Here is a 24,052-nt window from a genome sequence, read left to right as displayed (position 1 = left end):
TAAATAAATAAATAAAAAACCTAGCCCCCCAACCCAGTGTTCCCTCTAAGTTCCGCAGTGTTGTGAGCAAAAATTCTATCCCATGAGCAAAAAAATCTAGTAGCATTAAAGTTGTGAGCAAGTCTGCATTTGACTATTGCATAAATTATTTTTATATTATTTCTATAACCTTCTGAAAATCTCAGAATGCATTCTTTTAAACTATATTTAAACTATAGTTTAAGAATAGTTTAAACATTGTAAGAGAAAACAGAATCAAGTCAAATTTCATTTCACAAAATGTTGTCCTCTGCAGGGGTAGACCAGGCCTCTGGAGAACAGGTCCACCTGCCTCTTTCCACTATATGGGTAGACCTGACCTCCAGAGAACTGGTCTATCCACCCCTTTCCACTATATTGGTAGACCTGGCCTTGGACTGTCACCCTGCGCTGACCCTTAGAAAACATACTAGCACTTAGAGGGGGGGGGGGAAATCTTGCAGTCTACTTTGGGGTTTTTTTAGTGAAATATGAGAACCAGCATTACAGGTCAAGTATAACAGAGCTGGAACAATCACTGTCAGAACCCTTCCTAACCTAGCAAACAGGAAGTTGCTTAAATGTTATCAACCAGCCCAAACTACTTATTTATTCAGATATTTATATCCCACTTTCCTCTGTGACTCAAAGCAGCTAACAAATCATACTGAAAAGCATAATAGCAGTGTGCAAAAAAATCCAATGGGAAGTCAAATATGCAAACAACCTCTGTGTTCCGAGGCAAAGGCCAATGAGGCTGCATATGCAAATAACCTCTGTGTTCTGACTGGCTATGGGGGGGGGGAAGGAAAAGCAAATGTTTAGAATGTTGGATAGGGACAGATTCTGTGGATAGGGACAGATTCTGAGTGACACACCAGGGCGTCAACCAATTCCGGAGCATGTGGAATGTTCTAGAGAAGTGCCACCACCATTCAGCTTTTATATATAAGGGAGATATTCTATATATATTTCGCTTCTAAATCATTATGATAAGATGAATTACAATAAAGTAAAATAGAAAGTAAGATACAAAAAAGAAATTTATTCCTCCATTTTTTTACTCTGCTCTCTTAAGATCTTTTACTAAATTCTGTTCTTCCTCTTAGCTGGAGCTCTTCTAATGGGCTTTCCCTCCCCCGGGACTCCGGAGCAATTCCAGAGAAGACTCTCACTGAGAGTCTTGCCCATTGGGGAGGTGTGTGTGGGGTATCCCAATAGCCCTAACCGTGTGCTACACTTTAAGTTTCAGGCTACTTTACTTGGGGGAAAATATATAAGGCAAAGGGGGAAGGGGGGGGGGGAAGTAACTCTATAGCTGCAATCTCCCCCGGTGTAGGTCTTTGCAGTCTTCTGGTGCGTTGAGACAGGTTTTAACATTTTTTTAAAAATCCGAGACTTCTTCCAAATTGTTCGGTTTGTATCATCCCTGTTTTGTTTTTAATGTAAATTTTGATTGCTGATTTTTATTGCTGTCTGCAGTTATTGATAGCAGTGCTGGTGTTTTCAAAGTTTATTTTTCAATTGTGAAGACTAGAACCTTGATTTCATGGGATATTGTAAGGAATCCAAGTTCCCAAACAGATTTAATATTCTGTATGGCTCAGCACGTGCGATAAATGTGCATAGCAAGAACAGTTCTGAGTTTGCTTAACACAGATGGTTCCTGGAAGACTATCTCGTCAGCTGGGTCTTTCTCCTTTGCAGACCTTCAGTACCTTTTCTTGCTGATTCCCGTTATCTGCTTCGGGCAGTCTAATTGCTTTTAAGAACAAACAGGCTTGCTGGACTCAGTCAGTCATCTTCCTTTTGAGGCACATGGACATGCAGAATGAGCACTTGTTCCCTAACAGCTGATGCTTCCCAGTTTCCCCTACCAGACCGAGTATATCAATGAAATTGGCAAGCCAGCATGGACTGCTGAGTCACTGAAATGTGGATTATATTCTTGAAAGCTTCATTTTACATTCCTTTAGGAAAGCAGACATGTTTGGCCAAATTACCCTCTAATTCACTGACATATGAGGGTCAGCCAGTGAGACTTTCCAGAAGCATTTAGCTGTGCAGAAGCTTTGGAAACAGGCCATCTCTTTTCCCCCAAGTCTCTCCCCCTCCCTTTATATTTTCATTTTTTACTAATACTTTAATATTTTTGCAGCCATAAGAATGTGACAGATCGTATTGTGTGAGGAGATTCATAACTTTGGTTATGTTACTCATATTTTATGGGGTATGCTTTCCAGTTAGGCTGTTTCCTACCACCAGTTTTTTGATTCTATGAAACTCTTAATTTTAGTGCTAATGGTAGTGTATCACAGAATGTTATCAATTAGTTTGAAGTATGATTTTAGGAATTCCAGAGCATTCTTTGTTTGTGCATGACAAGAACCAGTCAAGAATTCCATGGATTTGTGAATACGCATTATGTTGCTACTCCACCTCCTTTAGCCGAAAAGCTGAAGCCTTCCTGGTTTGGAATTAACTGTAGATTGATTATTTGACCTCTGAACTGGGTAAAAAAGCCAGGTTTCTAAAGGAGGATTCAACCATGGTCGTTGTCTGAATGCAGCCGCGCCGGGGGGGGGGAACGTTGGTTGAGGCCGAAGGCGGCGTCCGCCCGCGGCTCCTGCGGTCTTTCCCACCATCCAACCCCCCCCTTTCTGGTCTCGGCTGTCAGCCCGGGGGGAAGACGATCCTTCCGAGCCGGGGGCTCCTCCTCAGCCTGCAGGGGTCAGCCACGTCACGAAGGCACTCTGGGTCACTCGTCTCACGCTCCCGTCCTCGGCTGCCGCCAGATTAAAAGACCGGCGAACAAATTGAGACGCTTCTGGAAAGCAGCGAGAGCTTTTCCCTTCTCAGGGCTCTCGGGGGTGGGGGGGTGGGAATGCTCCTTCTAAGCTGTGGAGTCTTGTGAGCAAAAATTCTGCTTTGTGAGCTACTGGCATTAAAGTTGTGAGTGAGTGACTTGGCTGCTGCATGATTTAGTTTGCTCTGGAGCCATCCTTCCTGAGTGGAGATAAAAAAGTGTGAGCCGGAGGCTCAGCTTAGAGGGTTCTGATGCATCCCCGGCTCTTGCATGCGTGGACGGTAGAGGCGACTGGCCTGATGTGTTTCCCCCCCCCGCCGCCCTGGGCAGGCTGTGCATTGGCTCTTGAGTTCTGGCCGGCTGGCCGGCCCCTTCCCCCACAGCTCCCCACATCTCCTGGTGCACGATGGATGAGCGAACAAAGTCAGGCAGGAGGGAGGGGGAAGGTGACCCGCCCTGACCCCTGAGGGAGGGAGGGAGGGGGGAAGCCTCCACCAGACTTAGCTGCTGGCACAACTTGGCTCTGGAACAGCGAGCCGCCTGCCACGCTTGCGACACGGGAGGGGGGGCGGGTGGAAAGACAAACTAGCCGAGAGCTCCCTCCCCCCGCCTTGACGCGCGGAGCTCAACAGCCTGTCCCCGAGAGGGAGACTTACCTCCGGGGTCCCCTTCGAGCACAGCGGGGAGGACAAGAACACACCATTCGACTCGAGGGTGCGGAGAGGAGGGCCGCGGCTGTCGATGGGCCCGTCGCCTCCCGCCTGCGCCCGGCAGCCAGACCCCGGGGGGACAGGGGGGACAACTGTGGGCGGCTCCCAATGTCCTGGATGGGGCAGGTGGTGTCCCCGGGCGGGCCAGATATCAGGTGGCAGCTGCGCGGCCGTGACGAAGAGTCCTCGGCGGGCTGATTGATCGGCCCCTCGCTCGCCCACTCTTTTTTGCAGTATTCGCTCCATAAGATGCACACACTTCCCCCCCACTTTTTTGGGGGGGAAGTGCATCTTATGGAGCGAAAAATACGGTATGTAAAGCTCTCACTAGTTATGTACAGCTAACACAAATACTAGCTAATAGCTAGTGACTGGGTGAACACAAATAACCTTGAGGCAAGGTCGAACCCCCTCCCACTGCCACCCAGCCCCCACCCCGTTCCTCAGGGCATAACAGTGTGTAGGAAAACACAATAAGCAGAGCTGAACACTCTCATCATACTATGAGACCCAGTGGCTTTTTTCTTGGGAGAAGCAATGATGCTTAAAGAAATATAAAACTGAAAAAGGTTTATAGTGTAGATATGCCCCAACTTAGGTGGCATGAACTTAGATTTGCTAACCTCCAGGTGAGACTTGGAATTCTTCTGGAATTACAACTGACCTCCAGACTATAGAGATCAGTTTCTCTGAAGGAATTGGCAAATTCAGAAGGTGGAGTCTGTGATATTGCATCCTTACTGGCTTCCCTCCCCAAACTCTGCCCTCCCTGGGTACCTCCCCCCAAACTCCAGGAATTTCTCAAGTTAGAGTTGGCAAGCCTGCATTAACTAAGTTTACAACTATAGTGCAAAAGAGGGGGAAATATAAGTTTTATTCATTTTTTTAAAAATGGTGGTAAAATATTTGACAACTAACTGCGAGTTATTTAGCAAATTCCTTAATTGTAAGGATGCTGAATATGACAAGAGTTAAAATATAGAAAGGGGAATGTTTTAAATTTTTGCAGAAAAGGCTGAGATGCTACAATTTGGGGGGAAAAAACTTGAAGTAAATAATTCAGCCTAATTGCATATGTCTGAGATGATACGGAGTACATTTTCTTCATTATATATTTACGGAATACACTGGGGATAGTTGAATGCTAACCCATTTCAATTATTTTAACATTGCAGTCTACTCATATTGCCCGAGCCAGCTTCCAAGTTGATGCTTTTGGATCTTCTTTCATCCTGGATGTAGAATTAAATCAGTAAGTACATGAATATATGAATATGTTGATATTAGAACATTATGTTTGTATTCTTGGTATGGGATGCAGTATATTTTGATGTGTTTCTAATATGGTACCAGTCTTAACTGGAACCTTTCATGGTGTCAGGCTCGTGAATGCCTACGAGCTGTTGATATGGGGTGAACAAGAGTTGGCTTCTGGTGGCCAGGTAGGGAAATTTTGTGAAAGAAAAAAATAACTAACATTGGTATGTGTGGACAACCAGGTTAGTGGGTGCTCAATTCAAGAAGGTGGAAAATACATATTGTAAATGCATTGTGTTCCTTTCAAGGATCCCAATATAAGCCTAAAAGGTTGCTTTGAGAAAAGACAGTCTTGTTTTTTCTTTAAATGTATTTGCCAAGTTTTTGTCATCTAGGCCTGTGGTGCTAGCAGCCACAGAGGAATAGTTGTCCCTGATCCGAGAGCATGCATTCAGTTTTTGGCTTTAATCCAGCACAGTGTGCAAGGAGAACCCTATGCACACAAAGGGATGTTATTATCGTAGTCAGTTTGTACCTCCCCTTTGCAATGCATAAATATTATTTAAACTCCTCCCCTTTTTGTGGCAAGGATGTACATTGCCTTGTATCTATTTGCTAGCTTTACAGCTATAGAGGATGTAGCCATGGCTGGTTCTATGCCATTCCTACTGGTTCCACGTCCCATCTATCCATTTCCCACCTGCTAGTGGATAGAGAGCCATGGTGCAAGGATATGGATGGGCAGAGCCCAGCTGCATTCATGATTGAAAATTTGGTGGGCTCAGGAAAGTGCTTAAGTTCAGTTCTTTTCACCTAAGCACTTGTGTAGCTATCTAGGTTGAGAGCCTACATGTTTTTGGAATTCATGCCTAACTTCATCCAAGCCGATATTTCAGAGGGTGTTGAGTCTTGTTGGGCATAGAGTTGGATCCTATAACTTGGTTCATCCAAGTTTTTCTCCCACAGAGAAATACTTCCATCAGCAAAGACAGACTGTTCTTTACCAGAGGAAGCATCTGTCCATCAGAAAAAGTCATCCTCCATTGAAGGAAGTCTTTCTCTGTTGAAGAAAGACTTGGTAGAAGAGAGTCCTCTAATCCAGTTTAATGGAAGGGGAGTCATAGGGTCCATCCTGTAATATGGGAGGAAGGAACAAGTGAGGAGGAGGTAGCAGCAAGTGAAAGGAAAACATTTCTCACTTTTTGTGTCTTATTTGTAAGTATGCTTCAAAAGCCAAAAATCCAGAAGGGCGAAGTTTAAGGCTATTTTATTTTTAAAACTCAGCTTATCTCTATACTTCAGGTTTGTAGTAAAGTAAAAAAAAGTGTTGTCTATACAGTGCCTTATATTTTACTGGAAAATTAGTGATATAAGGCAGAAGTAATATAAGAAGCGATAGCTGTGAACGGGCTGTCAGGTGGGGTCTAATGAAGTAAAATAAATTGTAAAAAATGGGGGGGGAAACCCAAAGCATTGCAAATTGACTTAAAAGTTACATCTGTCTTTATCCTAAAGAGAACAACACTTCGGGGTTCGGTTTGTGTCCATGTCTAGATTGGAGTAATAGGAATTGTCATATGCAATACTGAAACCAGATTTATATTTTCCTTATCAGTAACTCTGTCATATTGTATTGATTTTCTGTAACCCCATTTGAAAATTCCTTGATAAAAACATATTAAAAAGGTAAGTAGCAAATTTTAATTGCTTAAGAACCTAAAAGTGAATACCTTGGCTTGGTCCCTTCTTGATCAAAGAAAGATGGCTATTGCATACAGTGAATTTCAGTTCAAACTCCCGTTTGGACTGTAGTAGTAAACTTGTAACAGAAACATGACGATTTATTCTGCACAATAAAAATTCAGAATATTCAGTGCCAAGTCGTGCTTGCTCTGCTTTATATAGCTACTTTAAAAATATCAATAAATCATATTTTACATTGTGTGAAATGGAGGAAATAAAACTGTGTGATTGGTGTATCATTTTGTTTTTGGGTTCTTTGAAAAATGAAGCCTCTGTAAATATTGTATAACACAAACACATGAGCTTATGGCTGCTTGAGAAGACTATTAAGGAAACATTTGAAAATCATTTAGGAAAAAAATGTAATCAAATATAAGCTGTATCTTGAAAAAGAATGAAACGCCATTCCTTGCTTGGTGTAAAATGACATAGCTGTTGGTTGAAGAAGTACAGATTATGTTTTGCATCAGTTGAGAGAGATGGCCTCTTCCATGAAGGCGGCAGTTTCTTATTTTAATGTGGAACATGTGCAAAGCTGAGCAAAAGGCGGGCCTTTTATCATGAATGCATTTTTACATGTGTGGAACAGGTGGTGATGTGTGGAACAGATGAGTGTGTGTTCTGGGGTGGGTTGCAAGATGTGCTGCCGCTATTGCTAGAGGGAGATGATATCCCTTGCAAATAACCAGATGCCCACAAAGTCATTGAATTAGACTGCAACTTCACTGGACACCCCACCCGCTACATCTGGGATCCAGAATAACTTGGCCTAGTTGACTTGTGGAGCAAATTGGAGCAATGAGATTGGGCAAAATACTATTTTGGAGCTTAAAGTAGAACATCTCGATGGTACCCCTCCTAATGGCAAGAATATGACCATGGACTGAGGTGGCAGTTTTCTATTGCTTTTAGTGAAATCCTAAAGTCCACTGCCTAAGGTAATATATCTGACTCTGCCTAATGCAAGGGCTGCCCCTGCAGTGGAACCTTTGCCTGTTTGTCCCAGGAGGAGTTGTTCTCCTTTGTGCTGATGTTATTGGGAATCACGTCTGTATGGGAAGTCGCATGTCATTGTACAAGATGGTTTGGGTAACTAGGAGCAAAATTCATAGAGACTGTGCATAGAATCCCCTTCAAATGAATGACTTAACTTTCCTTGGCACATAGCCTGTAATGTTTATGTTGAAATGTCATGTAAACTGTAAATGAAAAACATATTTTAAGTTTGCCCTGCATCGTGGAAACTCTTGATAAAACAGAGCAGCAGCACGCAGTACTAGGCAAGCTATGGCAAGTGGCCGAACCTGGATCAAGGACACTTGGGTTTGAGTCTCAGCTCCTCTCTGGTTTCCTCAGATGGTCTTGAGTACATAGTTAACTAAGGCTCTGAATCTCTGTTGTAAAGATCAGAGATCTTGAAGCTGTAGCCTTTATACTTCTGAGTCTCAGTCACATTTGTTTTTGTTAGATAAGGGTGCATGCATGCATCTTAAGTAAGATTGATTTGCTAATTAGTCCAGTCACTTGCCACTAATACTACTGTTGTATAGATTTTCCCCCTATCTGTTTTGTATTATTCTCTGGGGTAAGCAAGGCAGCAAATGTCTAATTAAAGCTCTGAAATAATTAACGGGTCTGTACAACTTTGTACAACTCTTCTCAAATAAGGTTTTGGGGAAGCCAGGTGAGAAATTTTGCATTAGAAGAAGAAGAAGAGATTGGATCTATACCCCGCCCTTCATTACCCAAAGGAGTCTCAGAGCGGCTTACAAACTCCTTTCCCTTCCCCTCCCCACAACAGACACACTGTGAGGTAAGTGGGGCTGAGAGAGCTCTTGACAGAAACTGCTCTTTTTCAAGGACACCTGTGCCAGAGCTTGTGATTGACCCAAGGTCACATCAGCAGGTTCAAGTGGAGGAGTGGGGAATCAAACCCGGTTCTCCCAGATTAGAGTCCATGCACTTAACCACTACACCAAACTGACTCTTTACCCCTTTTCTTAGCAGCCAGGAAGGGGTAAAGATGTGAATGTCTGTAAAAAAAAAAGCGGGGGGGTTTTTTTTCCCCAAAGGATTTTTTTTTTTTTCCCCCACTGGAAAAATTGGGAAATTTTGGTGAACCCTGAAAAAACGTATAAATGATGCATTTGCAATAGTTAAATCAGTGGAATAAGTTTAATTTAATTTAATTTAATAGGAAAGTGTTTGCATGTATTTCAGTTTTCTCCCAAAGAAACTTGCATTTCATTCTCATACACATTGCTATTTCAGAGCAAAAAGTTAGAGATGTGTCCTTTAGGATTAGGTCATGTATTATGTTATAGTAAAGGTAAAGGTTTCCCATGCTCGAAGCCAGTCAAATCCGACTCTAGGGTTGCGGTGCTCATCTCCGTTTCCAAGCTGACGAGTCAGCGCTCTTCAAAGACGTTTCTGTGGTCATGTGGTCGGCATGACTAAACGCCAAGGTGCACGGAATGCTGTTACCTTGGTTACCTTCCCACCAAAGCAGTACCTATTTATATACTTGCAATTTCTTGCTTTTGAACTGCTAGGTTGGCAGGAGCTGGAACCAGAGACGGGAGCTCACTCTGTCATGTGGCACTTGGGTCTCGAACTGCTGAACTACCGACCTTCCAGCCTGCAGTTCAGTGTCTTAACCACTTGAGCCACGCAGCTCCTGTATTATATTATATCATTTGATAACTGGAAACAGTTTTAATTGGAGCCAGTGCAAAAGTTCAGTCAACATACTAGGGTTTGCAACCCTTGGCTGGCAATCCCCAGGAGCATTGAGAGTGTGGAGACTTCTAAGATGTCAGTTCCCATTTTGGAACATGAAGTGATGTAATGATAATGTAGAAATTTCAAAATCTCTGCGGTAAAGCCACAGAGATTTTTGAAATTCCTGGAGCGTCATGTCATTTACAAGAAGTGATGTCCAGCTGTCAGTCAATGCCATTTCCCCCTCTGCTGATCCACTGAGTAAGGTTGTGGATCAGGGAGCATCCTAAGAAGGTCTTCTGCCAGAGCCAGGTAAGTGGCATCCCTACACATGGGCATTATTCAACTATTACTTAAACCTGTCTCCAAAGATTATTTCTGTCCGTGAAGGGTCTCTACCTACAACTTATCTGAAAACTACAATATAGCATCTCACAATAAAATATAGTTATGTTGTCTATATAAATTAAATATGTAATTACTCGTACTGACGTCTTCACAGATTGTTACATAATCACCTCAGCTACTTACCTCCAAATGGGACCTGAACTGGCAAAAAAAATTGCGATGGCTTAATAGGGAAAACCAACCATGGAGTCAGAATAAGTAAACTTGTCTGTATATTCCTTCAATTTAGCTTTATCAAATCGTTTTATGTAGGTAGTTTTTCAATTGACTAATGTAGTTGCTCTCAATAATACACCTTCATCATTCTGTTGAAGTTTTTCTGTAGCTACAAAAATGGGGACTATGTAGTGAGTCTCTTCTTGATTTCCTGCTGCTTCTGCTGTGTCACATTTGTAGTAACATATTTTGAGGCCAATTTTTGTTAGTTTGCATTCAGTAAAGCATTTTGTCTGTTGGTAACAACTCTTCCGAACTGTGTGCATATAAACAACAGAGAAATCATTGGGTGGTTGTTCTTGGAACACTTTCACCACTGGTAGAGAACAGAACTTTGTTGTTTTAATATTACTGGAATTCAGTACTTTCCTGACATTTATTCTGGCATAGGGGCAATTGCTACCATGAACACAACCCTCTAAGCATTTGTTGTTTTTAGCTGTGATGCTTTTGTCCCCTTTAAGGGCCCAAAGAACCATTTTTTCCTATATTGTACTCAGCTTCTCAGTACATCCTTCATCGCTATTTATTAGTAAATGATAGCAAATGTTGGATGTTTCTTGTTCTCAAAACATTATTGTTCTTTGCCACCAAATTAATCTGTCATTACTCATAACTCTGTTTTTACTCAGATATTTATTCTCTTTACAAGATAGTTTTTGCTTTACAGTAAAGATTAAGTTTGTTCCTAATGGAGTGTTTCTTTTGAACTCCTATTTATAGTTGTGGGAAGTATATTATAGTTTTTAGCTAAGCTGATTCTGAGACATTTACAGCTTTATTTTTAAATCTTTTTCTCTTACAGAAATCAGCTCTGTAGCAATCTGATCCCTAGCAGTAATCCTGCTTTGGTGTATTCTTAATAAATCTGAGGTTTTAGTTGTACATCTTCACAAGAGTGACCTGTTTTGGTGAATAAAAGCTTTTAAAAATGCATACTATATAGGCCTGAACTATTATGCTTGTGCAATTGCATGTACTAATTATAAGTAAACTTGGGAGTTCATTTTAGCTAATGCCAAATTCTGTTTAAATGGAAATACAATGTTTATTATTTATAAAGCTCCTTAGACACTATACCATAATTAAGTTAGGAAGAACAAACTCTGCCTGCAGGTTTGTATTTAAAAATGTCTTTTAAATTTAACAGAATAAGATGAATTGATTCACAAAATGTTATTAATAGATCATCTATATTAGTTTCCTTGAATAATGCATCTGAAAAGAATGTTGGTGCTTTTGGTTTCTGAGTATGACGACTTTGTGGGTTAAAAAGCAATTTTATTTTGTTTTTTCACACCCATTTTTCAAATATTAATTTCATTCGTGCGAGTGGAAAATTGCAACTCCCTTTTAAGCATGCCAGTGCAAGCAGCAGCATAACATCTGGCTGGAATTTCTTTCTCTTGTTGCCAGTATTGATGCAATGTAATAAAATATCCTGCAGATCAGCATTAATGTTTTGTTTAGAATTTTGTTACTGTTCAGATATTATTGCTTTCTCTCTTTTTTAAAAATGGCACAGTTCCACTGGAAATGTTTACCATCTTTATTTGCTAGATGTCAATCTAAGCACTAAGCCACTGTAACATTACATTGCTATTAGGATTCAGAGTTGGATCCCCAGTGGGCTGTAGTTGTTGCAGTATTCCAGCAGGTAGGAATGGCCAAGGAACTGTAGAATAGTGAGAAGTGTTAGATTGTCACCCTTCAGCTTTCAAGTGACATCTTCTTAACACTGTAAAAGCTGCCAGAGTCCTACTTGGTTATATAACCCAGTGGGTTCCTGCTTGTGGCACTTCCTCCTTGATGGCAGTAGCCTTACTGTATGACCTTATTCATTGTAGATACCACTACAGTCCCACAGAAGGGACCCAACAGTATGCAGGAGCTTCCATGGTCAGCCTACCCCCCCCCCCGAGCCCTGGATTGTTCAGCCGCTAGTATGAACTCTCTTAATAGACTTTTGGTTCACTTCTAAATCCATTGAACTCAGTGGGTTTAGAAAAGTGTAGATCTGTTTAGGGTTGCTTTGTGAGAGGCAGTGCTACTGAGACAAGTGGGGATTTCTGAATATGGGTGTAATGAGAAACCACAGTAAGTGTTGTCCACAGTTAACAAGCTTAATTTTCACTCTAAACTCTTCAGGCGTGGATTCTTACATTATAAAGGCTTGTAGTTCCATGGCTGCTCTTACAGCTGTGCTGCCTCTGTTGTAGCTGTATGGATTTCATTGCTGCTTTATTAGTCCTGTTGAAAGAGGCATGCCACGTTTGTTTTTCATGGAAGCCCAAAGTGTGAATGAGACACACACATTCACAGGCATGTGTATCATATGAGTACACTTGTATGAGAGCTGGGGTTGTCTGCAGATCCTTTTCAGTTAATGCTTGGTGACAAACTCAGGTTTGTTGCTGTAGAATTTTCACATGTTCAGAGAAGGCTGGGGGACAGAAAGAACTGGAAACATTGTGCTGGATCCAGATGAACTTGGCAAGTGCTACCAGTTCCCTCTTCCCACTGCAGATCCCCCCCCCCCATGTTGTTCCTCAGGTTTCCCTCCTCAGGAGCAGCAGTTTGTGAAGATCCGTGGGTTGCATTAAGAGGTTGGAGGCAGGGAAGTTCATTGATGGAACATTTAGCCTTGATGCAATCCATAGTGTGTTTATAGTCTATAGCTGCGCCCATGCAGTTTCACTTAATACTTTTAACTGAATGCGTGGCGGTTGGAGACATGGTATGAGTCCACTCCTTTCTTGTGTTCGGGGTACACAGATATTTTGCACAGATCGGATAGAATGCAGCAACTGTCAAATACAAAAAAAAATCTATTAATGAATTCATATTTCTGAAAGAGTTCTTTCTAGATAATTATATCTGCTTTAAAAAACCTTTTTATAAAATGTCACTTCTGAAAAACATAAATCTTCAAGCACTTTTGTTGCAAGTTCAGGATTGTGGCAGAATTTCATGATACTTTCTTTTAGTTAACTTTTAGTAAACATTTCTTTATGATGGCCAGAGCCATAGATTAAAAAAAAGGCAGAATTAATCACAGCAGCTACCATAAGGTTGTTTTTCCTCTTTAAAGTTTTGTTTTAAACTGGAATGCTTTTTTGATGTCCTTAGAAAGACAGGTTAATTGTTTGCTAAGGTTTACCTGTTGGCACTGTTTATAATGAGGTTGATCATGAATGGAAAAAATGAGTATATGGGCTGCTTAATTACAAATACATTGTAGATTAACAAAAAGATGATCCTCAGCTACAAAGCTGAATGCAGAAATAAAGTTCACTGTTCTATAAAGTGGAGAAGGTCTCTGCTGATCTAGTGATATCTGTACTGTGATCACCTTCTAGTCTGTGCTTCCATGCTATGAAATGAAGAAATCTCTGCGTGTGTTCTTTTGCACATATGGCATTGCATCTTTCCTTTGAAACAATTGCAGATATCGCTTCATCTTGCAAGAAAGTTGCATTCTTCTCTGAACACAAATTTGTAAATTAGGTTGCTGGATTTATTCTGTGTAGTAAAAATGAAAAAAGGCAACAAAATGTGGTAAAATAAGAATGTGATAGAAATAATGGGTTGAATCCCATCGTCTGATACTCCTTACTATGTGAAAGGTTCATCCCTGTATGACCCTTGTTTTTACACAGCAATACTTAATTGTTGAATTCTGTCCTTTTACTTTAGAAAAGATATGGTAAAATAGCTGAAAGAAATAATTAAGAACACTGAAATAATTAAAATATTAGGAGCCAAAACTGTTTAAGGCAAGATGGAAAAATAACATAAAATAGTTCAATAAGTGAATAAGCGTGTACATTGTTAACTCCAATTGACCTCGTTTTTCATTTTTGAAGAATAAAGTAATAACATAAGCTGATAAAAACTAGCATGTAGCTATGCAGAACCTTCACAGTTAATGAGCAGAAAATATCTATTGCTTTTACATTTCGAAGCAGAGGTTCACTTTTGTTCAGGATACTCAAACAATTGTTTCAACATAGCAACGACCTGTTCCATATTGCAACTTACATTTACAATGGAAGTATGCTAATAAGCATTATCTTAGGAAGTTTGTAGTAAAAAAGTCTCTTCATGGGCCATCGAGGGCAAGAATCAAATCAATTATCGTGTATTAAGTGATTTTTAAAAAAATAATTTTTATTGGTTTTATACTCTAGTTCCTACTTGCTGAGGATAAAGGGAACTTACTATTTCTAACTTAAGACAAGATTTGACGAGTTACAAATTCATAAATCACTCCGGCATTAACATGGTATATAAAAAAAAGTATGGAAACAGTGAGATCAAACTTCTGTCTGGTAAAGATTAGTTACGCTAAAGTCAAAAGTTTGTAATCCAAAGTATTATGCTAAAGTCAAACATTTGTAATCCAGAGTAAATCATTTATTTCTTGGGTTTCTTCTTCACTCTGGATGCTTTGGGTGCTGCTCTCCTTTCTCAGACTTTGAAGTTGAACTGCTGGAGTCACTCAAGGCATTATCCGTTTCTTCCTCGCTGGGTTCCTCTCCTTCCTCAAATTTAAATCATTGTCTTCATCTGGGCCCACTTGTCATTTCAAAAAGTTTTTGGCCTTTTGGACAGAGTCAGTTTTGATTTTCTTATGGTTATATTTGAACATGAGTCCTTCTGGGAAGCTCCATCTGTAGGTTATTGATTTATTTTGCAAGAAAAGAATTAAGTCTTTATATTGACGTCTTCATTTCTGGATCTCAAATGGAATGTCTTTTAAAATTTTAATTTATTCCTCGTTAACTTTTAATGTTTTTCCCAATGTAGCTTTAAAAACATTGTCTCTCATTGTTCTCTTAGAGAATTTAATGTAGATTTCGCTCTGTAGTTTGTTTTTTCTTATAAAGTCAGGATATGTGCAATATGCCAAGTCCATATTGTTCTGGAGATCCTCTTGTTTTAAATCCGAAATTGCCGCAATCACTCCACTTAATTTTGTTTTTAAATCTTCTCTCTGCTGTTCAGGAACTCCTTGAAAACATTAAACATGCATAGATTTTTCCAGTTGAAGTAGAAGTAGTTGATTTTTGTCGGTGTTTCTTTCTTTTTTAACTTCTTCCAGTTCTTGTTTAATGTCTGTAGTCCTTGTTTCAACTTTCTCGTTCCTTTTGTCTGTCTTGTTGGCTCTTTTTTCCATGTGGGCAAGTTGCTTTTGGACAGAATCCAGCTTGGTATTGATAGTTGACATCTGCTCCAGCAGAAGGTGCAATGCTGCAGTGAGCATATTGGGAAAGTCTGCAGCCGCTTCCTGTGTCTGGGTGGGAGTCGTTGGTACAGTATTTCCTGGGGGAAGTTTCTTCTCCACCGCCATTCTCCTCCCTCTCCCAGACATGTTTACAAAGAAGAAAAGTTTTATTTTTAAAGTAAAGTTTCTCTGAATTCGGTGCTTCTTGGCTTAAAATGCAGCTTTCAAGCTCAGCAGAAGTCTCGTACAGTTAGTTTGTTCTTTTTCTCTTTTTTATAGCCTCCGACCCTTCCCCACCCACCGCTCCTTCCCTCAATGATCTGGCAGACTGAGATTTCTTCGCTTATACAGAGGTCTGATTAACTCACTGTTTAGGTGTGTTCGGTAGTTGCAAGAGGCTTATTTTCGCTTATTCCTACAGAGCCCCCGGGGGGTTTGGAACCAGCCACGACCCCTCCTGACTGTGGCAGCTTGGCGCGTCCCCATCAGAGGTTAGATGAGACGTGTCCAAGAGCAAGCCGCCATAAACCAGAAGTCGCCTTGTATTAAGTGATTGATTGATTAGATTTTTATTCCGCCCTCCTGGCCAAGCCAGCTCAGGGCGGCTTACATAAAACACCTAAAAATTTTACAATGCACATAAAATAGATTAGGAACAACATGTAACAATTAAACAATGCTAAAACCATAAATATAATAAAGTGCTAGTATCAATATTTTCATAATTTAACAGTGGTAGTTGTTACGCAGTTCGCAGTCAGCTCTCTAGTCTTCTTAGGTTGTCTTAGGTGGCTGGCTCAGGCTCCAAAGTGAACTTTGGAGGTGCATTATTACACTGTTGTTTTCAAACAATTACTAGAGTTGATTGCTTGCCAGCTGTACATTTTCAAATAATTATCGTGGATTGCTTTATCTTGTATGTCAGTGAATTTCTTAACACTGGAAGAAAACCTGGCAATTTTGTGAAGGAAAATGTGTGAACATTCCACTTAGAATAAAATGTGAACAAGGAATACCTTGATAATTTCAAGCTATGTTTTTCAGATATCTCTCTATACTGATAGTAAGCTTAAAATGTGTGCATTTAAAGAAATGTTAGGTGTTTAATTTTTTAGACTGCCTGTTCTCCTGACACAAACTTAATTTAATGTTGGTACTAAATGAATTATGTGAGAATTATTGTTTCAAAACAATGGATTCCATTTTCCTTTCTCATAATTCATATGGTAAAAATAAAGGCTTATTTATAACATTCATAGATTTGTTTCTGTGGTGTTACATTTAAAATTGCATTTATACTTTTATGTTACCAATTTTCCATTTTTTCTGCATTTAATTTGTACATAAAATACACAGCACTGTCTGTTTAGTCAAAATTGCCTTGGAATAGTCCAGCATGTTTGTGAAACCAATTCAGTTTGTTTAGGAAATCCGATCAAGCAATTTTAATTGTTGAGTTGCTCCAGTGTTTTTAATTAAAGGTGTATTATTCTTGGCCAGTGAAAAAAAATTCACAGTCTCTTAATGGAGCTACAGTGTCCATTAAGTATTCTCAGATATGAAAGCACAACAGCTACTTGAAGAAACTCAAACTTGGACAAAAGCAGCTTTCAGCCAGCTGCTTTTGTCCATTGCAACACTCACTTCCTCTGCTGCCAGCACTTTCAAGGTTCCTTGAAAAAAAATATTAGTATTACACTTGCAAAAGTGCTAATGGCGGAGGAAGCAAGCCCTGCAGTAGAAGAAATCCTCTGCTTTGCCATAGCCAGAGAGAGACACAAGGAGAGCTGTCCTAGGATCCAAGCCATACTTTGCTCCAGTCTACACAACTGCATTAATTTCACTGTGCATTTGAACAGAGATTCCTCTGTCTATTAATTTCAGTGGTAGAAGATAATCCATATCAGTGTTCCTGTATCCTGAAGGGCATGTCTATACTCAAAACTTAAATTGATTTAATAATCTCCCCAGGGTTTCTTTTAGGGAGGGAGACAATTTGGGGACACATTAAATATTCCTTTCCTAAAACACAGGTACTTACAGTGATTATTTTAATAGGAATTCTGCTTATTCAAGCAACTGGAAAATGAAAATAACAGGACTGTAGATGCTATAATCTGCATTCATAATTGTCCAGTTAAACCCAACCAGTTTACTTCATCCCTTTCCATTTAATTAACTTCATAGTATTTCATGTATATGAATGTGTATTTCAAGTGTACATGTTCACTTATTCAAATATGATCTTGATGCTGTTTCATATCTTAGCCATTTGCCAGTTCCCCATGAAAAGATACTTGCCTTGTCTAAGTTTTTGAGATAATACCAGGAACCCATAATACCAGGAACTTCATCCCTTTCCATTTAATTAACTTCATAGTATTTCATGTATATGAATGTGTATTTCAAGTGTACATGTTCACTTATTCAAATATGATCTTGATGCTGTTTCATATCTTAGCCATTTGCCAGTTCCCCATGAAAAGATACTTGCCTTGTCTAAGTTTTTGAGATAATACCAGGAACCCATGTGGGCTGGTGTACATGGAAAATTTTGACAAAAATAGAGTTCTCCAGATCCAGACATTTCTCAGACATGACAATAATACTTTCCCTTCTGAATTTCCTGCTCTTTCAACACTTCTTCCTTCAACCTATGATGTATTAAGTTCAAACATGTTCTGGCTTTTCTTTTGATTAAAAGCCAGGTATGGCCTTATCCAGTGTTAGTACCTGCCCAACCACTATGACATCTTTGGAGGCTCTCCTTCAGTTTGTTCCTCCATCTCTGATTAGGCAGGTACCAACCTGGGAGAGGGCTTTCTTGGTCATGCCAACAAAGCTCTGGAACTCTTTCCACAGGGGGATTTGTCAGTCCCCTTCTGTTGCCATCTTCTGCCAGCGAGTGAAGACTTTTGTTGCGTTTGGCATTCCCTCAGTGATCTCTCCTTCAAAGTCAATTTTTTATTGTTGTTTTTTATGTATTTTAATTGTTTTAATTATTTTAATGATGTGTGTGTGTTTGGGGAGGTGACTTCAATGGATTTATTTATTTATTAGATTTATACTCCGCCCTCCCTACCATAGCAGGTTCAGGGTGGTTTTAATATGTGGTTTTATTATGTGTCTTTTAATATGTGTGTTTTGAATTGTTAGTGGCCTTGGTGGCCCTTGGAGCAGCACATAGGAACTCCCTTTTTCATTAAAGAGTTCTACTAATGGTTTCATTGTTATCTGACAAAGGGAGCATTGACTCTTGAAAGCTTATACCCTGAAAATCTTGTTAGTCTCTGAGGTGCTACCAGACTCATATCCAGCTGTTCTACTAATGGTTTGTGATGTGTCAGGATGAAAAATGTAATTTTATACAAATATTGACAACAGGTAACTCTCCTTGTCCAGTTGCCAATAGCCCTATTCTGCATTTTTGAAGGTTCTGGAAGGTTCTGGAAGCCTAAACAGTAGGTTTCCCCTCTCCATTCTTCATTGTATGGAACATACAGATAGAATTAGTTTTTATTGGTTAGTTTTTATTGGATCAGAATGTGTCAGAAGTGCTGTGGGCTGGAATCATTTTACTGGAATCTTAAAATGCCCTTTTCTTGCTCCTTTCCCCTACTGGCAAGCCATTCCTTGCGTCAGGAGATGGTATGGTGGTTCCAAAAGGACTGTGATGCTGGGGAGAAATTAAGTATGTACATATGTGTCATCAAGTCACAACTGACTTATGGCGATCTCCAACAAGGGGCTTTCAAGGCAAGTGAGAAGCAGAGGTGGTTTGCCGTTGACTTCCTATGCAGAATCTTCCTTGGTGCTCTCCCATCAAAGTACTGATCCTGCTTGCCTTCCAAGATGTGATGAATGGGCTTCACCATGCCACCTTCCCTCCAGGCAGAAAGTAGTAATTCGGTATTCTTAGGTATTTTTAATTCAGTTATATTATGTGCAGTTGGAGCACTTCCAGTGGCTTCAGCTTTCTCAGCTTCAGGGTGAATACCCTTCTATGTCTATTCAGTGGTTTAATAAAATAACACCTTATTATTATTATTTTTAAAGAAAGTTGCCTTTTCAAAGTTTTGGAATACCTCTTCCAAGGTTGACAGATGTTTTCTGTCATCCCAAACTGGCCCAAGCTGGGTGGCATCCTACACCTGGGAAAGGGCAGTGAACCTTGAAAGCCCCATGGGAAGGATGCTCGGGGGAGTTAGGCGTAGATACAAACAGGAAGCTTTCACTGTCCAAGGAAAGGGTCTTTTGTCCATGGAATGGGCTTATTCCCACATAAATAATTTCAGTAAAGTCTTTTTAGGTAAAGCATCCTGCCCCTGTGGTTTCCATCTGCATCTCTATGAAAGGTCATGGTTATGTAGGGTTGCCAGCCCTCAGGTCCAGGTGGGGGTTCCATTGCTTCTGGGGGCTTCAATCCACTCCCAGTCAGCTGGCTGGCAGGAGCCCTTTAAATCTAGCAGGAGGGAGGAGGGGGCCGTCATGGGCCACATGCTTGGCTCGGAGTGGGTTGGGGACTGTGGCACGTGGGGCTGATTTCCTCTATCTCCACATGCAGTGTCCTTCACCCCATGCAGCCCGCAACTATCTCTCCCTCCCTTCTGCTAGATTTAAAGAACCCTCCAGCTGGTTGGCGGGCCATGTGGTCCCTGCCGATCATCTGAAGCCCTTTAAATCGGGCAGGAGGAGAGGGAGAGGTATGGCTGGGCGAATGGTCACTCTTGGGGGTGGGACATCCCCACCCACTCTGGAGCATCCTCCAAATTCCCCTGCTGGAGTGACGAGGGGACCTAGTAACCCTATGGTTATGACATTCTCTTGTCCCCTCAGGGCATCACAGTATTTTGAATGAGGCCCATTATGTTTTCCTTCATTTTTTTTCATATGTGTCACTTGGACCATCTGGCTACGTATAATAAGCTTATCTTAAATAAAATGATAAATAATCCTTTACTCCCTTTTAAGCACCCTGCCTTGCTCATGTTAATAGTATCTAATAGGATGACTTAAGAGGATTTTTAAAAATCCACCCAGAGACAGGAGAATGAAATATAGAGGATCAACACCTGAAAAACATCCCCACAATGGTCCCGCTAGAGAAAGAAGTCATTTAAAAGGGACTGTAATGTCACTTATTCAAACAAACAAAAAATAACCACTGCAGTACTTATTAGATTTCTTAAAGCTCCTGATGGAAGCAACAGGAAATCCTCATTGAGCAGTGCTCCCTGGCTTAACTCAGGCCAAACTTAGCCTTTCCCTCCTGTTTCCAGGAAGTTCTCAACACTATGGCAACTAGTCCAGTTGACTGTCCTGCAGCCGTTACTGTCTAAGAAAATCATAAGTAAGAATGCCGATACAGCTTGCTTTTGTTTTGTGAGATAATCACTCACCTTTTAGCTTCAGTATTTGTCATCCGTAACAGGGCAGTATAATTGACTACCTTTCACTGAGTATGTATGTAGCATTTTTAGAATTTGATACTTGAATTCCTGATGTATAGTATAGATACTTTGATGCAGATTTTTACAGGTAGGTACCTCAGTGGTTGGGTCATGTGCAATACTCCCTCTAAGCTGTGGAGTCTTGTGAGCAAAAAATCTACTTTGTGAGCTACTGGCATTGAAATTGTGAGCGAGCGATTGGGCTCCTGCATAAATCAGTTCACTCTGGAGCCATCCTTCCTGAGCCAAGACAAAAATGTGTGAGCCGGAGGCTAAAAAACTGTGAGCTAGCTCACACTAACTCAGCTTAGAGGGAACATTGGTCATGTGTTACAGCAGCTAATAGTGGCTGCTAATAGTGGCCTTGGGATGGGGGGGGGCATTCTCAACTAGCTCCAACTAATGATCCTGGAGTTCTGGCCAAAAAAACATAGACCTCTTAGGTCTGAAGTCTTCCCACCCTTGTTCCAGGTGAAGTGGACTCAATTTGGCTATGGCCCTGGATTTACACAGACTAAGAATGCATATTTGCAGCTTTAATTAGCAATTCTTAGTAATAGAAGCCTAATTGATATATTAAGTCTGATTATTTATTTATTTATTTATTTCATCACATTTCTATACTGCTCCTTCCCGGGGGCTCGGAGCGGTTTACACATATATTTAATCATCTAACTAGGGCCACATATATTTCAGGGGAGATGGATGCCTTAGTTTAGACTAATTAGACTGATTAGACTAATTAGACTGATTAGACTAAGTTGTCTCAGATTTCAATTCTTGGCTGGTTCTATTAATTTTTGGTTCACCTGGTATCCCTTTAGCTGCTCAGAAACAGAAAGAACTGAAAGACTTTTCCTCTATCAACTTAGGAAGATTGTCTCAGGGCAGGTTGCTTTCTTTTGGGAAATGGAATTGTGTGACTGAGTGAAATGATGACTTCACTCCCATGTGGTCTAGGTCCAGAAAGGCTCTTGGTGTCACTGTGACTTCCAAAATCAGTAAAACTAATATCTGCTTTGATTCATCACTGAGGTATGAGGTAAAAGGGAGGAACATGACAGGCCCTTAATCTTACGTCTTGGCTAAGTCTAAAAAACCCCTGTTTTCCCAATGGAAGACAAGCAGTGCACAGTTACTTCAATAGGCTTAGACTGCACTAAAACAGGAGTAACAATGTAGTAGGGTCATGGATAAAACTGACTGTAGTGGGCACATGGGTATTCACCCTCTGAAGAGTACAAACATAAGAGAAGTCATGCTTTATTGCTTTATCAGAACAATTGTCCTGCTATTGCAAGATTCTATTTCCCTTGGGAGGGCAAGGAACACATGCATTGTTACCACTGGGAAAACATATATTGAATACCAACAGTAGTGTTTAAACTCTGACCTCTCTGTCTGCTTATAAAGAACACCTTTTAAAAATAAACTGTAACGTCATTACCCCCTTTAGGTACCCTGCTGTGCTTTGAGTCACAGTAACTAAAGAGAAACTTATTTTCCAGAAAATTAAGGGTAGTTGTCATCTTGAAAAAGCAAGTTGGAACCCAGGCAAATTATGAGTGTGCAAGTTTGGTCGGTGGGATTTTTAAAAAACCAGCAATGGTCATGTTCAGAATAAAAAAGATAGTACTGTTTTAAATGGAAGCTGCCATGTTATAAATTAAAAATTATGTTTTTTAACTCTAGAGGGGTTATATGGATTTAGTGCATGCAAATTTGTGCCAGAACAAAAACATATTAGTCTTTAAGCTGCCACTGCAGTTTTACTTTGAACTTGTAAGTGGGGGCAACTCAGTGCTGCATGAGGAGAGGTACCCCCACTGGTTTCACTCTTCCTGGCAATGGTGGGCATCTACTTATCTGTCAAGTGTTAAGACACTTAGAAGGTTGAAAGGCATTATTGGAGGAGACCATGCAAAGCTGAAGATCTTTTTCAAAATTAATAGTATATTCTTTACAACTGCAGATCTAAAGGAAGTATCGCACCAAAGGGAACATAAATCAAGTCAAAGGTACATATCCAATGTAATGAAAAACATGTGACTGAAAATCCAGTAACTTGCATCCTATCAGATTGCCTCTAGTGCCTAGGCTTGCCAGACCCCCCCCAGTTTGGTGGGTGTTGCCCAATTTGGACGCTCCTTCCTTCCTGCCTGCCAGCTGGTGGGCATGGGGAAGCCCTGCCCCCAAGAACGACCACCCAGCCTCCTCCCTACCTCTTCCCAACAAGCTGCTGGAGAGAGGTGAGGGGCCGTGTGACTGCACTCTAATTTGGGGCTTGGAATGCAAGTGTGTGTGGCTTCCCCCCCCACCTCTCCCCAACACCATTTAAAAGACGGCTTTAAATGCTGTTGGGAAGTGGCAGGGGCAGTGCATCTGCACTCAAAACCCTGCATTTCGGGGCTTGGAATGCAGGCTCGTGCGGCCTACCCCCAACCTCTCCCCAGCAGCATTTAAAGGTCAGCTTTAAAAGCTAGTGCCTAGGCTTGCCAGAGACCCTCCCAATGTGATGACATCACTTCTGTGTGATGTCATCATGTTAGGGACTCCCCACCCCCTCCAGTAATGCCCCCCAAAGTCCCCCACTGGGGACTTTGAGGGGACCTGGCAACCCTACTAGTGCCAGATAGAGAAAGGGTGTTTTCACCCTGGTCCTCTTTTCATTACAGTCCCCTCTCCTTTTCAAGGTCAAAGGAATTGCTGGGGGGAAAGAGGGAACAATTTGGCTTCCACTGACAGAAATCTGGTAGTACTAACTAGTATATTATCACTCTCAACGTTTAGCAGATTGGTGTAGTGGTTAAGAGCCCAGACTCTAATCTGGGAGAACAGGGTTTGATTCCCCACTCCTCCACATTCAGCTGCTGGTGTGACCTTGGGTCAGTTATAATTTCTTTTAGCGCTCTTCTCTCAAGGGCAGTTCTTGAGAGAGCTCTCTCAGCCCCACCTACCACACAGGGTGTCTGTTGTGGGGAGGGGAAGGGAAAGGGATTTTAAGTTGCTCTAAGACTCTAAGGAGCTGCGGTGGCTCACATGGTTAAGACGCTGAACTGCAGGCTGTGGAAGGTTGGTCGTTCAGCAGTTCAAGACCCGAGTGTGCCACATGACGGAGGGAGCTCCCGTCTCTAGTTCCACCTCCTGCCAACCTAGCAGTTCAAAAGCAAGAAATTGCAAGGAGATAAATAGGTACCACTTCGGTGGGAAGGTCACAGCGTTCCGTGCGCCTTGGTGTTTAGTCATGCTAGCCACATGACCACGGAAAAGTCTTCGGACAGCACTGGCTCTTTGGCTTTGAAACGGAGATGAGCACCGCAACCCTAGAGTTGGATTCGACTGGCTTTTGAGCAAGGGAACCTTTACCTTTACGTTAAGACTCCTTTGGGTAGTGAAGGGCAGGGGATAAATCCAGTCTCCTCCTCCTCCTCCTTGCATTATGCAAAATGTGGTATTGAGGAAAGTACTGTTGAATAAGAATTTCTGGAAAGGAGAG

General features: G+C 41.1%; 1 protein-coding gene across 1 annotated transcript in view; it reads left to right on the top strand.

Moving 5' to 3' along the window:
* Positions 1-24,052, top strand: part of ADAM22 (ADAM metallopeptidase domain 22) — a 158,255-nt gene that overhangs the window by 22,808 nt on the left and 111,395 nt on the right. Inside the window, exon 3 of the mRNA XM_015424136.1 lies at positions 4,710-4,786. Within this exon, the coding sequence (XP_015279622.1) occupies positions 4,710-4,786 (77 nt within the window). The remainder of the gene's footprint in view (positions 1-4,709; positions 4,787-24,052) is intronic.

Source organism: Gekko japonicus, unplaced genomic scaffold, assembly GCF_001447785.1.
Source record: "Gekko japonicus isolate JY-2015 unplaced genomic scaffold, Gekko_japonicus_V1.1 scaffold1268, whole genome shotgun sequence".
In the NCBI taxonomy this organism is placed as follows: Eukaryota; Metazoa; Chordata; class Lepidosauria; order Squamata; family Gekkonidae; genus Gekko; species Gekko japonicus.
This window is presented reverse-complemented; position numbering and strand designations above follow the sequence as displayed.